Raw genomic sequence first — 12,695 nt, forward strand, 5'->3', positions numbered from 1 at the left:
CCTACCCTGAAGAACTCCTTAGTGGACCCTGCTTCCAGTGTGCCGTAAGCGATTTCCGTCTGTTTCGCTAGGTCCTCAGCACTCTCGATGGGAGACACCATCCTCTCCACGGTCAAGAAGGCAGCCAGGTTGGCTGTGTATGAGGAGATGATGATCAAGGTGAAGAACCACCAGACACCACCAACGATGCGGCCAGACAGGGACCTGCAGGCCAAAGGGAAGAGGTGTCAGAAGCATTGACATCAACTGCATAAGGCCATAGGGAAGGGCCAAGGGCCAGCCTAAGCCCCGTCAGCAGAGCTGTCAAGCCCTATTGCACCCTTCTCCTCTGTCAGCTAGATGTGATAATTCAAATGTCAGAGAGATTCATGTTGGCATTTTATTCCTTATTACAAGATAAGGACTTGTGTGGTTGCTGTCCTTCATGGGTGATAAAATCCCACAGGCATATATTCACACCACCTTTGCACATACATATACATCAAGACATGTGCCAACAAAGACAGATATGTCAACACTTGACCACAAAATCACAAATATGTACAAACATTATCTATCTATCTATCTATCTATCTATCTATCTATCTATCTATCATCTATCTGTCTTACAAACATCATTTTAAATGCAGTTACATATACACCAAATGTTTGTGCACACACATATGAATTGCAAATGCATTTACACACATGATGCACACGTTTGACCATGTTCAGAAATGTTTCCAGATTGCCTTCTCATTACTCTTCTTTTGGCCTTCAAAGGCTACCAAAGTAATGGACCAGAAGGAAAGGAAGGGAGAATGTATTGGAGGCAGAATGTGAACAGCTGTACTTCGGCCACTTTGGGGAAATGTCACTGTTGAGGGCAAGTACAGTTCTCCCCCCTACCACAGGGAAAGAGTTTGGCTGAAATAAAAGACAAAGCATATTTTGTACTGGATCCAAACAGCAACTATGACAATCACAAATGAGGTGAGAAATTGTTCCTTGATGTTCTTAGAGTCCTAGACGCCTCTCTTATGCCCAACAATGAGGAGAGACTTGACTAGTCAAGAATTCTATGATCTTTCAGATTTGGCTAGGAGGTTTCCAGTTCTAGAATATTTTTCCAAAGATATTACAAACTGATGTTGATGTCATATGATGTGGTATGGTGGACATACAGGGCATCAAATCATACTGAATCATACAGTGATAAAGTTGCTTGCATTCTATTTTTCTTTCCATCCAGCTTGATTTGTTAAGTAAGTGTCATCCTGACACTACTATAATTGTACATCCTTTCTAACATGTGCCTTGACAGCCTTAAGCTCAGAGCTTTCAGTAGGTGACAGTGCTTAACTAAAACTTAATACTTAACCACCAAAGAAATCACCAATACAACCTATAAGTTTTACAGATAAATTCGAGTCTCAAATCACACTGACTCAGGAGCAGAACCCAGGCCTGCTAGCTTGCTTGATTGTCCCACAATGCTCTGAAAACCCTACCGGACCTTCTCTGTGTTATTCCCATGTTCCTGTGTGTCCCACTTTGTTTGCATGTCTTACAGGCTCCTTTTGATTCTAGGCAGACAGTGCTCACTTCAAAAAATTCAGCAAATATTTGTTGTTGCTTGCTATATGGAAAATAATGTTCTTAGATGCTTCCTATTAAAAGAGGAAATAAGAGGAAATTTGTTCAAAGGAATGAGATCAGGAGAGTGGAGCAAAGCTATGCCCTGTGAAGAATGGCTGCAGGAGGAGGGAACCAGAAAAAAAGACTTGGAGAGAGGTGTTCCCTGAAGGATTGATAGGAGGCTGCTGCCATGAGACCCAATTTAGGAGCATTTGGTACAAGTGTTTTAGCAATACAAGGAGTGGGTATTTGATAGGTAGGGTGGTGCAACAATGAGTTGGCTATTCTGAGGGTGAGAGTGGGTTTCCCCATTTCTGAAGATGTTCACTTGGTGGGCCATTCACAAAGAAGCTGTGTTGGTGCCTACTCTTAGTCCCCAGGGTACGACGTGCTGGAGACATGTCTACACAGAGGGTCATATATTACACAGGGCCAGCTTTCTCTCTTACTCCTCCCATCTCTCCCTTTCTGTGATTTGAAATGATAACTAGGTAGACCAGGATGCATGGCTTCCATTGGGCAGTCAAGCAAAATGAGATACAAAGAGGCAAACTTATTCTCTCCATGCCCTAGGGGTAGTACACATATGTACTCAAAATCACAGGATCTTCTTTTCACCTTAGGAGGTGGCAAATATCAGTGTCCTGGGGCTGTGTGAAGATGCTACTCTTTTCCCAACTCTGGGTGACCACAGTAGCATCTAAACTAGACTTCCCTCCATGCAGCCCCTCCTTCCACTGCTCTGCTGAATCAGTTTGAGTGGTCTTTTTAAAAACGTGAATTGTATTATGTTGCTTCTTTGCTTAAAATCCATGAAAGCCTTTCTCTTACACTTGGAATAAAATTCAAACTCCTTGGTGACCATCAAGGTCCCATGTGGTCTGGCCCCTGGCCTGCTCACCAGTGTGTCCACAACATGCTTTCTGTACTCTGGTCACACTGGGCTTTGTTTGGTTCTTTCTATTCAAAAGTCTCATACCCTTATCACATGCCACTCTTGCCCCCACTCCCACCCCCATCATTGTTTCAACCCTATTCATCCTTCAGACCTCAACCCACCTAGCACTTTTTCAGCATTCAGGCTTAAGAATCTCAGAGCCTCATGTAGCTCACATTGTCATTGAAATTGGATCTCTGTGTGTTTGTTGACTATCATTCCCCTAGATCATAAGCTCCATGAGAGTAAAGAATCTTATAGCACCTAGCACAGAGTGGGCCTCAATAACAAGTGAATGCATGAATATCACCTCTCTCATAACCTGCCAACTCTATTCACATTGGATTCTAGAGACCAGGAATATTTTTCAGGGCCAGGAGAATTCAAACTTGCTTATAGCCCAGGATGTCTGGAGTAACAGCCTCAAACCAAGTGTTCAGGATGGCTATTTCCTTTTCCAACATTACTGAACTGAGAGACCCAGCTAAAGTATCCCAAGTTGGGGATCATCTAGTGAAACTCAAAACCCTCCCAAGAAAGTTCCAAGTCAATGGATCCTTCTTTCCTGTTCTTCTTTAATTAATATTTATCTGCTAGGCATTGAGAGCAGCTTACCCTGCACACTATTTCCCACATCCCCACCTATTTAATAAAGATACCAAAGAAGGAGTCTGTTGTTTAACAGCCAGTAAGTGTCATCTGTAGCATAACTGGAAGGTTGGGGGAAGAGGCTCCTCAAAATGTGACATAATTCCAATGCTTCATTTGCATCTGATCCATGTGATAGGAACCTGAGTGTAAAACACCATCCTTCTTCAGTTCAGACCTGGTACAGGCTAAGCTGGGCCTCTTGTCTAAGAACTCTGCATTTTCCCAGTTCCATACCAAAAGTAGGGAGATGGAGTTATTGGAGGCCAAGACTGGGAATGAGTGTCTTTGCTCTTTCACTGACCAGCCCCATAACCTTGGCAAGTTGCCTGCCCAGCTGGGCCTCTGTCTTCTCTTCTGTGTAATGGGTGAGACTAACTCTATGTCATGGTGAGAAACCAAAACTTTCAGAACTAGACTTAGTTGATTCTTTTCCTGTAACTGATACAAGTTATTGGAATTAAAATAGCACAGGGAAAAGTCTTTGAAAAGTGCTGTTGAAACATGAGGCATTATTTTTGTGATAATTATTCTCCTAGGGAGCTATAGGATAAATTCCTTAGTAGGGAAGAACAACTGTTATCTGGCCCGTGGAGGTATGCCTCATCACCTGAATTTTATTAGTCTTATAACTTGGCACAGCTCTTCCCTAAAGTCCCTAAGCCACTGAGGAATCCCTATGTTCCTCTAGAATTGGTCACAACTTATATGGCTTGTTGGGCTCTTTATCTTACTCAATCATCATTTACAGTACTATGAAATGGATGGGAGAGGGATGAATATCCCCATTTTACAGATGAAAGATCTGCAGTTACATGACATCAGGTGACTTATCCAGGGTCATGTAGTGAGCCATTAGCAAATCTAGGACTAGGAACCAGGACTTCATCTTTCTTGTCCAGAAGTCTACCCACTGTAGAACATTACCTCCTTCACCAGATTCTGATTCATTTGTAGTGAGCACAGACTTCCTCAACCCATGTCATCTCCCTGATGTTGGATCACAGCCATGATTCACTTCTTGTAAAGCTCAGTGGGACATTTGGGAGCTACAGAAAGGAGTCTGACCACCAGCATCTCCAGAGAATTGGAAACCTATTTGTATTTGTTTTCTATCACTGCATAACAAATCACCACAAACTTAGTGTCTTCTAATAGCACTCATTCATTGTCTCATATTTCCGTAGATCAGAAGTCTGGGTCGGGGTATCTAGATTCTCCACTAAGGTCTCACCAAGCTGAAATCATGGTATTGGCTGGGGCTATGGTTCTTATCTGGAGTTTGGGTTGAACAACCTCACTGGTTGTTTGCAGTGTTCACCTCCCTGTGGTCATGGGACCAAAGTCATTGTTTTCTGGCTGGCTGTCCACCCGAAGCTGTCTCAGCTTCTAGAGGTTGCCAGCATTCTGCATCACCTGTCTCCTCTATCTTCAAGCCAGCAATAGTGTAGCAATCCCTCTTATTCTTTGAACCTCTCTGACTTCCACTAGTTGGAGAAAACTCTCTTTTTCTAAAGGGCTCATCTGTTTGGGTCAGGTCCACCTGGAAAAATATCTGTACCTTAAAATCAACTGATTTGGGACTTCAAATTATACCTATAAAATCTCTTCACAGTAGTACCTAATTAGTGTTTGAATGACCAAGGGATAGGTATCTTTAGAAATGTGTGCCATACTATTTATCCATTCATTTTATAAACATTACTTGTATGGCGGCACTGTTGGGCATTGCAGAGATAAAAGTGAATATACCATGGGGTGCCTGGCTGCCTCAGTTGGTTGAGTGTCTAGATTTCAGCTCAGGTCATGATATCATGGTTCATGGGATCAAACCCTGCATCAGGCTCTGAACTGACAGCATGGAGCCTGCTTGGGATTCTTTCTCTCCCTCTCTCTGTCCCTTCCCTGCTGATGCATGTGTGTTCTCTCTCTCTCTCTCTCTCTCTCTCTCTCTCAAAATAAATAAATAAACTTTAAAAAAAGTGAATACACAATAGTCTCTGCCTTCCATGCAGAAGATGGGAGGGCAGTGTAGCCTAGTGATTAAAACACAGGCTGTGGGGTCCAACACCCTGATTCTCTGCCAAATGTTTAGCACAGTGTTTGAAGCATAGTAAGCACTCAGTAGAACTATCACCATCTTATATTAATGTCATAAATGGTAATTATAGTACTCTCTTAATTATGTGACAAGTAAGAAAGTAGTACTAAGGGGACACAGAAAGACTTGATAATCACTCTGCTGGCAGGTGTCAGGGACAGTTATCAGAGGAAGAGAAACTTGTGCTTGATTTTGGAGTATAAGTAAGAGACTGTTAAGCAGAATAGGTACAGTAGTAGGAGAAGGCTCAGTAGCTAGAGGTAAAAAGAGGAGGTGAGTGGAATATTATCTCTTCTTCAACTCCCCAGTCATTGCAAGCAGAGCTCTAAGCAACCCCTTCTGCTCCCCATCACACCATAATCCTTCTCCTATTACAATTCTAACCATGCTGCTGTAGTGATTTTTTAAAGATGCTATAATGATTATTACTTATAGTATTATTGATGAACAGGGGTGATGCTTGGTTGAACTTGCTAAAACAGAGCCCATGGAAATTGGGAGGGGCAGGCTGCATGAAGAGATCAAAGTGACAGGGTCTGGTGATCCACGGGAGCAGGGGCTGTGGAAGAGGACAACGCTCAAATGGCAATTCATGCCTACTGGGTGAATGGACTCTGACATGCTCTTGATGCTGGCAATAAGCTGTCTCTTCTTGTAAATGATGGTTTTTACTTTTGTTAATAAGACACTGCATATATTATTAAATGTGATGCTAATAGAAGACAGTAAGGCTCTGATGTGATCATTCTCTGCTTCTGATGGATATTTCCTGTCCTGTTCATGCATTAGGATTCACTGTAGGCCTTTATTTATTTATTTATTTATTTATTTATTTATTTATTTATTTATTTATTTATTTTATAATCTCTCAGCTTAGATTTGTCATTCTAGACCAGGGATAGGCAAACGTTTTCTGTAAAAGTCCAGGTAGTAAATATTTCAGGCTTTGTGGGCTTCATGTACTACTCATCTCTGTTGTTGTAGTATGAAAACAGCCATAGACAATACATAAACATATGCACATGACTGTATTCAAAAAAAATTAATCATAAAAACACACAGCAGGCTGGTTTTGGTCTGTGGGCCACAGTTTGCTGACTCCTGCCCTTAATCCTATTGTGAATGTCAGAGACTTTTGATTTAAGTGAGTATGCTACAGTAGTCAAGAAATATATTACCATCTATCTAGTTATTAGTCCCTCCAGGTAAACATCCAGATAAAATATTGCAATGATTCATTTGATAATGACTTTTGTGCTATCCTCAAGGAGAAAGTAGAGGGCATTGGTGAGGAGAATGGGCCCAGGGGTCAGATAAAGCAGGATGGAATCTTGTCTCATTACTTACTGGTTGTATGACTTTGGGCAAGTCACTGAATCTCTTTGTGCTTGTTTCTTTACAAAATGAAGTAATTGTACTCATGGTGTTTTTAAGAATTAAACATGAAAATACAAATGAAGGATGTAGCACAGTGCCTGGCATAGAGTAAGCATTTCAGGATGGAGGTCTTCACATAGCGCAAGGAGCAATAGCCTGCTTGGAGGTAAGGGAGTATATGCCATGGCCAGGGACTTTAGGAAATCAGATCCTTGAGACCAATGTGGGGAATGGAAAGTCGTTAAAAAGCAATCAACATTCGATCCTGTCAACCTACTCTCTGGGACAATTCTGACAAGGAGTTGGATATGGACATTCTTCATTTCAAAAGCATTTCCTGTCATCCCCAAGAGGAAGGAGACAGAAGGGACACTTCCTGTGTGCCTTCATTCAGCCAAGCTCAAGAGGTCACTGAGTTCAACCTATTTCCCTTTGTCATCTGCTTCCAATGGCTATTTTTAAAAAGTAATGAGGGGCGCCTGGGTGGCTCAGTCAGTTGAGCGTCCGACTTCGGCTCAGGTCATGATCTCACAGTTCGTGAGTTCGAGCCCCGTGTTGGGCTCTGTGCTGACAGCTCAGAGCCTGGAGCCTGCTTCACATTCTGTGTCTCCTTCTCTTTCTGCTCCTTCCCTGCTCCTGCTGTGTCTCTCTCTGTCTCAAAAATAAACATTAAAAAAATTTTTTTAAATAAAAAAAAAGTAATGAAAACATGGGTGTGAAGGCAGAAACTCAGATGGCCTGCCTCTAAATTAGTGGGAGAAACAAATGTCCATCTTGGCTAATTACTGAGCTGAGCTATGTTCGGAGAGAGGCTTACTGGGGATCAGGTATGAAGGTTCCCAGACCAGGGTAAATAGCTCTGGTCAAATGCAAGAATTTTATTCGTGAGGCCACTTAATCTGAGGCGCTATGTTTGGACGGCAAATCATCCATTTGTCACCAGCTGCAAATCACCCAGCACTTCCCTGGCACAGCAGAAGTGACTCGTTTTAATTTCCCCAGCTGCTGGCCACTGTGTTCTAACACTGTGGCAGCAGGGTGGGCCTTGGACTCCTGTGGTGACTCCCAGGGGTGGGAAGCTGGGGGCTGGACAACAAGCTCTAAGTTTGCAGCACATGCAGAGCTATGTTTCAAAATGGAAAATTGTTTTCCATTTAGGTAGGCTATGGGAGTGTCGCACGGGTGCAGTTTGCAAAAGAATGGATGTAAATGAGTTCAGTTATTCTTAAAAATGTACTGATTCATTGGTTCACTCTGAGTCTCAGTTTTCACACCTGAAAATGGGGATAATGATATCCATCTCATGGATGGTAAGAATTCCAGGAGTAAGTCATGTCTTGCACAGACAGAGCAGGGCTCAAGATGTCATCTGTAATAATGGTGATTATTCGATGATTTCTTCTAGAAACACTCCTCTTAGCTTCTAGGTCCATTCTTTCCTCAGTCTCCTCCTATCTCTCAGTTTACTCCTTCTTAGTCTTTTTGTTGTTGTTGGTTCTTCCTTTCTTCCCAATATTAAGCTCTTTCTGTTCCCAAAGCTCGGGTCTCAGCCCTGTTACTATAACCGCCTACCATCTTGCCCCAGCTGACCTCCTCCAGTCCAAGTCCTTTATTCATAGATGCTGACCACTCCCAAATTTAAATCTCCAGGCCCTCTCCCAACCTTTAACATGTGTATCTAACTGCCTCCTTGACACCTCAAACCTGAAATATCTAACACAAAATTCTTAATGAATGTCCACCAAAAAGCCCCAAATCAGTACAACATTACTGACGAATTCTTCGCCTTCCTCATCTCAGGAAGTGACATAACTGTCCATCTGGCCGTTCAAACCTAATACCAGGGAGACATTTCTGCCTTGTCTCTTTATCTCACCCCCACATCCAGTCCCTCCCATCCAATCACGCCCATAGTTGCAGATAACATTCTCTGCACTAGATATCAATCAGTGTCACATTTCATTGCTGCTTCTCTGGTCCTTGTATAATCCATGTACACACAGCAGCCAGAGGATCTTTTAAAACTGTAAATAGAGTCATGTTGTTCCTCACCCCAGTTAAAATTTGTCACAGTAACATCCAAATGCTCTGCTGGGGTCAACCTGAGCTGGTCCATCTCCAACTTCATCTTGTACCACCTTTCCTGTCATTGCCATGCCCCAGCCTCACTGGCCATCTTGCAGTTCCTAGAATACAGCAAATTCTTTCCCATCTCGGGACCTTTCCAACAGTTGTTTCCTCTGCCTGGAATTCACTTCTCTGCAATTGTCCCAAACATGCCTCTATCTACCCTTTAGATTTATGTTCATACGTCGCCTCCTCACAGACACCCCTCTAGGTATTGTCTTTGCCACCCATGTCTCTCTCACCTCATTTCCTTTTTTCATAGCACTTATCAAAGTCTGAAATGATCTTTCTATAAATTATGTATTTATCAATTGATTTATTCATTTATTATCTGTCTTTCTCCACTAAAGTGTAAATTCAGTGATGCCAGGGGTCTTATCTGTGTCATTCACTGCTATATCCCTTGTGCCTAGCACAGTGCCTGGCATAAAGCAGGTGCTCAATGAACATATACTGAATAAATTGAGTAATTACATGGTATTATTGAGGACTGAATATATACAAAGCCTGATGAAAAATAACCAAGAAGTTTCTTCTCAAGGAAATCAATTTAACAGAATGAATGGGACCCACCAGAAGCAACTATGATGCCTGAGCTGTGGTGAACAGCATAAGGAGTCACTGACTAAGTGCTAAGGAAGTACGGAGGTAGGAAAAGCCATGCCTAACTGGGAAAAATCTGGAAAGGCAGCATGGAAAAGGGGCCATTGACAGGGCTATGCAGGGCAGGCTGGCTTTGAGCATTCTGAAATTTAAAGAAAGGTATTTCCTGGGGGCAGGGACAGCCTGTGCTCTGGTGTGGAGGTGGAATGAGAATGTAAACAAGCAAGAATTTCACTTTGCCCCAAACAGCCATTGTTCTATGGCCTTTGCATGGGGATCCTGCAGAAGATACTTGGCATCTATTTTTTTTTTAGTCCTCACTGCTCTCTTCAGCCCAGGTAGACATATCTCCTTTTGACAAATGAGGAAACAGAGGTTCAGAGAGACAAAACAATTTAATTAAGGTCACCAAGCAGGTGATGGAGCTTGATTGTGAACCCAAATCCATCAAATTCCAATGGTGTTATTTCATTCGCTGGAAGTGGGTGTAGCTTGGACCAGGGCCAACCACTCTTCTCTTTCAAGGTTTACCTTCTCAGGTCCCAAACACCACTTGCCCACAGTTCCTAGACACAAAGGAATATTTGGCACCATACTGGTGTTAAAATGAGACTTCCTCCACATATATTTTTGGGTTTAAGTTCTTAGAAGAAGCCACTCTCTTTTTATAGCTAGCTGCCTGCTGGCTAGCCTATAATACCAAAACATATGGTTTCCCTATATCCAAAGCCCTCCCTAGAGCTCCTACTATCTGCTGATCCACCAGCTGGTTTCAGAAGTACGATGGGTTCCGAGGTCCTGGGTCCCTGCCTCAGGGTGCCAGATGTGGGCCTGGGTTGTTGTCTGTGGCTTAACATATCCAGTATTTGAAGTTCTTTGCGTTGGAATGTTGTGGGTTTTTTAAAAATATCAGCAAATGGGAGCAAAAATAACAATACATGCTTCTGCTTTAATTAATGTTTGGTTAGCTCCAGCACAAGGCATGTATTGAAAGGAGTTATTTTACTCAGAATAGCCAATTGAAAATCCTCTATTGCCAGGTATCTTTTCACCCTACCCAGTTCCCTGCACACTCAGACCCCACCTCCCACATACCCCCAGCCAACCTGGCAGGGCAGCCCCAGAGGCAGGGAATACCTGCTCATCCTCTTCTTACCCCAAGTCCCCCAGTCATTTCACCAAAGGGATAACACAGCCCTTTCTGGGACAGTGAAGAAAATTACCAAGTAGGAAATCAGAAACTGTATAGATCTCCTACTCTTGTCCCTGCCATTTATTAAGGATATGATTTGGGCAAGTGATTTTACATAGCTGAGCCTCAGTCTCATCTATCTATGAAATGGGGACGATAACAGGAACAACCTAAAAGCACTGGGAGGATGATGTGTAATGGGCCTAGTGGGGTACCTGGACCCGAGTAGACACCTGGTAGAGGCAGCCACTACTATTCAGAAATGAGAGATAATGTGGAAGGAAATTTCAGTGTGCTGTGAAGTGGAAAAAAGCAGGTTACAAAGCAGGCTATACTATATGGATTCGTCTTGAAAGAATTTAGTTCGTTTTTAAAAATTGAAGTAGAGTTGACACATAATGTTACATTAACTTCAGGTGTATGGCATAGCGATTCAAAAATTCTATGTTATGCAATGCTTACCACATGTGTAGCTCCCATCTGCCACCATACAATGCTACTACAATACCATTGACTTTATCCCCTATGCTGCATTTTTCATTTCTATGACTTGTTCATTCCACAACTGCTGGAAGCCTGTATCTCCCGCTCCCCTTCACCCATTTTGCCCATGCCCCTCCCCTCTGGCAGCCATCGGCTTATTTTCTGTATTCATGGGGCTGTTTCTGCTGTTTGTTCATTTGTTGCGATTCCACATATAAGCGAAATCCTACAGTATTTGTCTTTCTCTGACTTATTTCACTTAGCATAATACCCTCTAGGTTTACCCATGTTACAAAGGATAAGATCTGTTTCTTTTTTATGGTCGAGTAATATTTCACTGTATATATACTACTCCTTCTTTATCCATTCTATCTATCCATCCATCGGTGGACACTTAGGTTGCTCCCATATCTTGGCTATCATAAATAATGCTGCAAGAAAAATGGGGGTGCACGCATCTTTTTGAATTAGTGTTTTCCTATTCTTTGGGTACATAACCAGTAGTAGAATTACTGGATCATATGGTAACTCTGTTTTTAATTTTTTGAAAAACCGCCATGCTATCTTCCACAGTGGCTGCACCTATTTGCATTCTACCAATAGTGCACCAACATTCCTTTTTCTCTACATTCTTATCAACACTTGTTATTTCTTGTCTTTTTGATTTTAGCCATTCTGACATGTAGACGGTATCTTGCTGTGGTTCTGATTTGTATTTTCCTGATGATCAGTGATGTTGAGCATCTTTTCATGTTTCTGTCGGTATATGGCCCCATTTGAAATCAACTTTGGAAGAGATAAAGTGTCTGGAAGTAGGTAAACTAAGATATTACAAGAGTTATCCAAGTGGCTGGATTATAGGTTCTCTCTCTTTTCCACCTTTTACTATTTTCTGATTTTCTAAATGAATACCCACAGTGGGTTTTTTTGGTTTGTACTTATTTATTTATTTAATTTTTATTTTAGAGAGAGGAAGAGAGTGCAAGTTGGGGAGAGGGGCAGAGGGAGAGAGAGAGAGAGAGAGAGAGAGAGAGAGAGAGAGAGAGAATCTTATGCAGGCTCCACCCTCAGTGTGAAGCCTGACGTAGGGCTCCATCCTAGGACCCTGGGATCATGACCTGAGCCAAAATCAAGAGTTGGATGCTCAACTGCCTGAGCCACCCAGGCACACTGCACCGACAACCCCCACCCCCACCCCCAATAGTGTTTATAATATGAAGAACACCTGGGACATACTGGTTAAAATTACGGGCTGTGAGATCAGACAATCTGGGTTCAAATCCCAGCATCTTCTCTACTGGCTGTGTGACCTTGGAGAAGTGGCTTGGCCTCTCTGAGTTCTGGCACACTCAACTGTAAAATGGAGATAGCAGCAATGCCTTCTCCTGTCTGTCTTTTAGTATTGTTGTATTCTTTTATCACTAACTTGGTGACTGGTAAGGAGTCAGGAAGAGGGAAAAAGGGATCAGTATAGACAGGAAGTGAGAAAAGTCTCTCTGAGGGGTTAATTTTTAAGCTGAGAGCTGAAGGTTGAGAATGATCTAGATGTGTGACAGAATCTGAAGAACAACATTACAGACAGAGGAAATAGGAAGAGCAAAGGCTCTGAG

General features: G+C 42.5%; 1 protein-coding gene across 4 annotated transcripts in view; it reads right to left on the bottom strand.

The window, feature by feature from the left end:
- GRIA1 (glutamate ionotropic receptor AMPA type subunit 1) overlaps nucleotides 1-12,695 on the bottom strand; it is a 302,080-nt gene that overhangs the window by 42,465 nt on the left and 246,920 nt on the right. For all 4 annotated transcript variants that reach the window (XM_042907529.1, XM_042907525.1, XM_042907506.1 and 1 more), the window contains one exon: nucleotides 6-204. In XM_042907529.1, the coding sequence (XP_042763463.1) occupies nucleotides 6-204 (199 nt within the window). The remainder of the gene's footprint in view (nucleotides 1-5; nucleotides 205-12,695) is intronic.

The sequence above is a fragment of the Panthera leo genome, chromosome A1, assembly GCF_018350215.1.
Source record: "Panthera leo isolate Ple1 chromosome A1, P.leo_Ple1_pat1.1, whole genome shotgun sequence".
NCBI classification, from domain to species: domain Eukaryota; kingdom Metazoa; phylum Chordata; class Mammalia; order Carnivora; family Felidae; genus Panthera; species Panthera leo.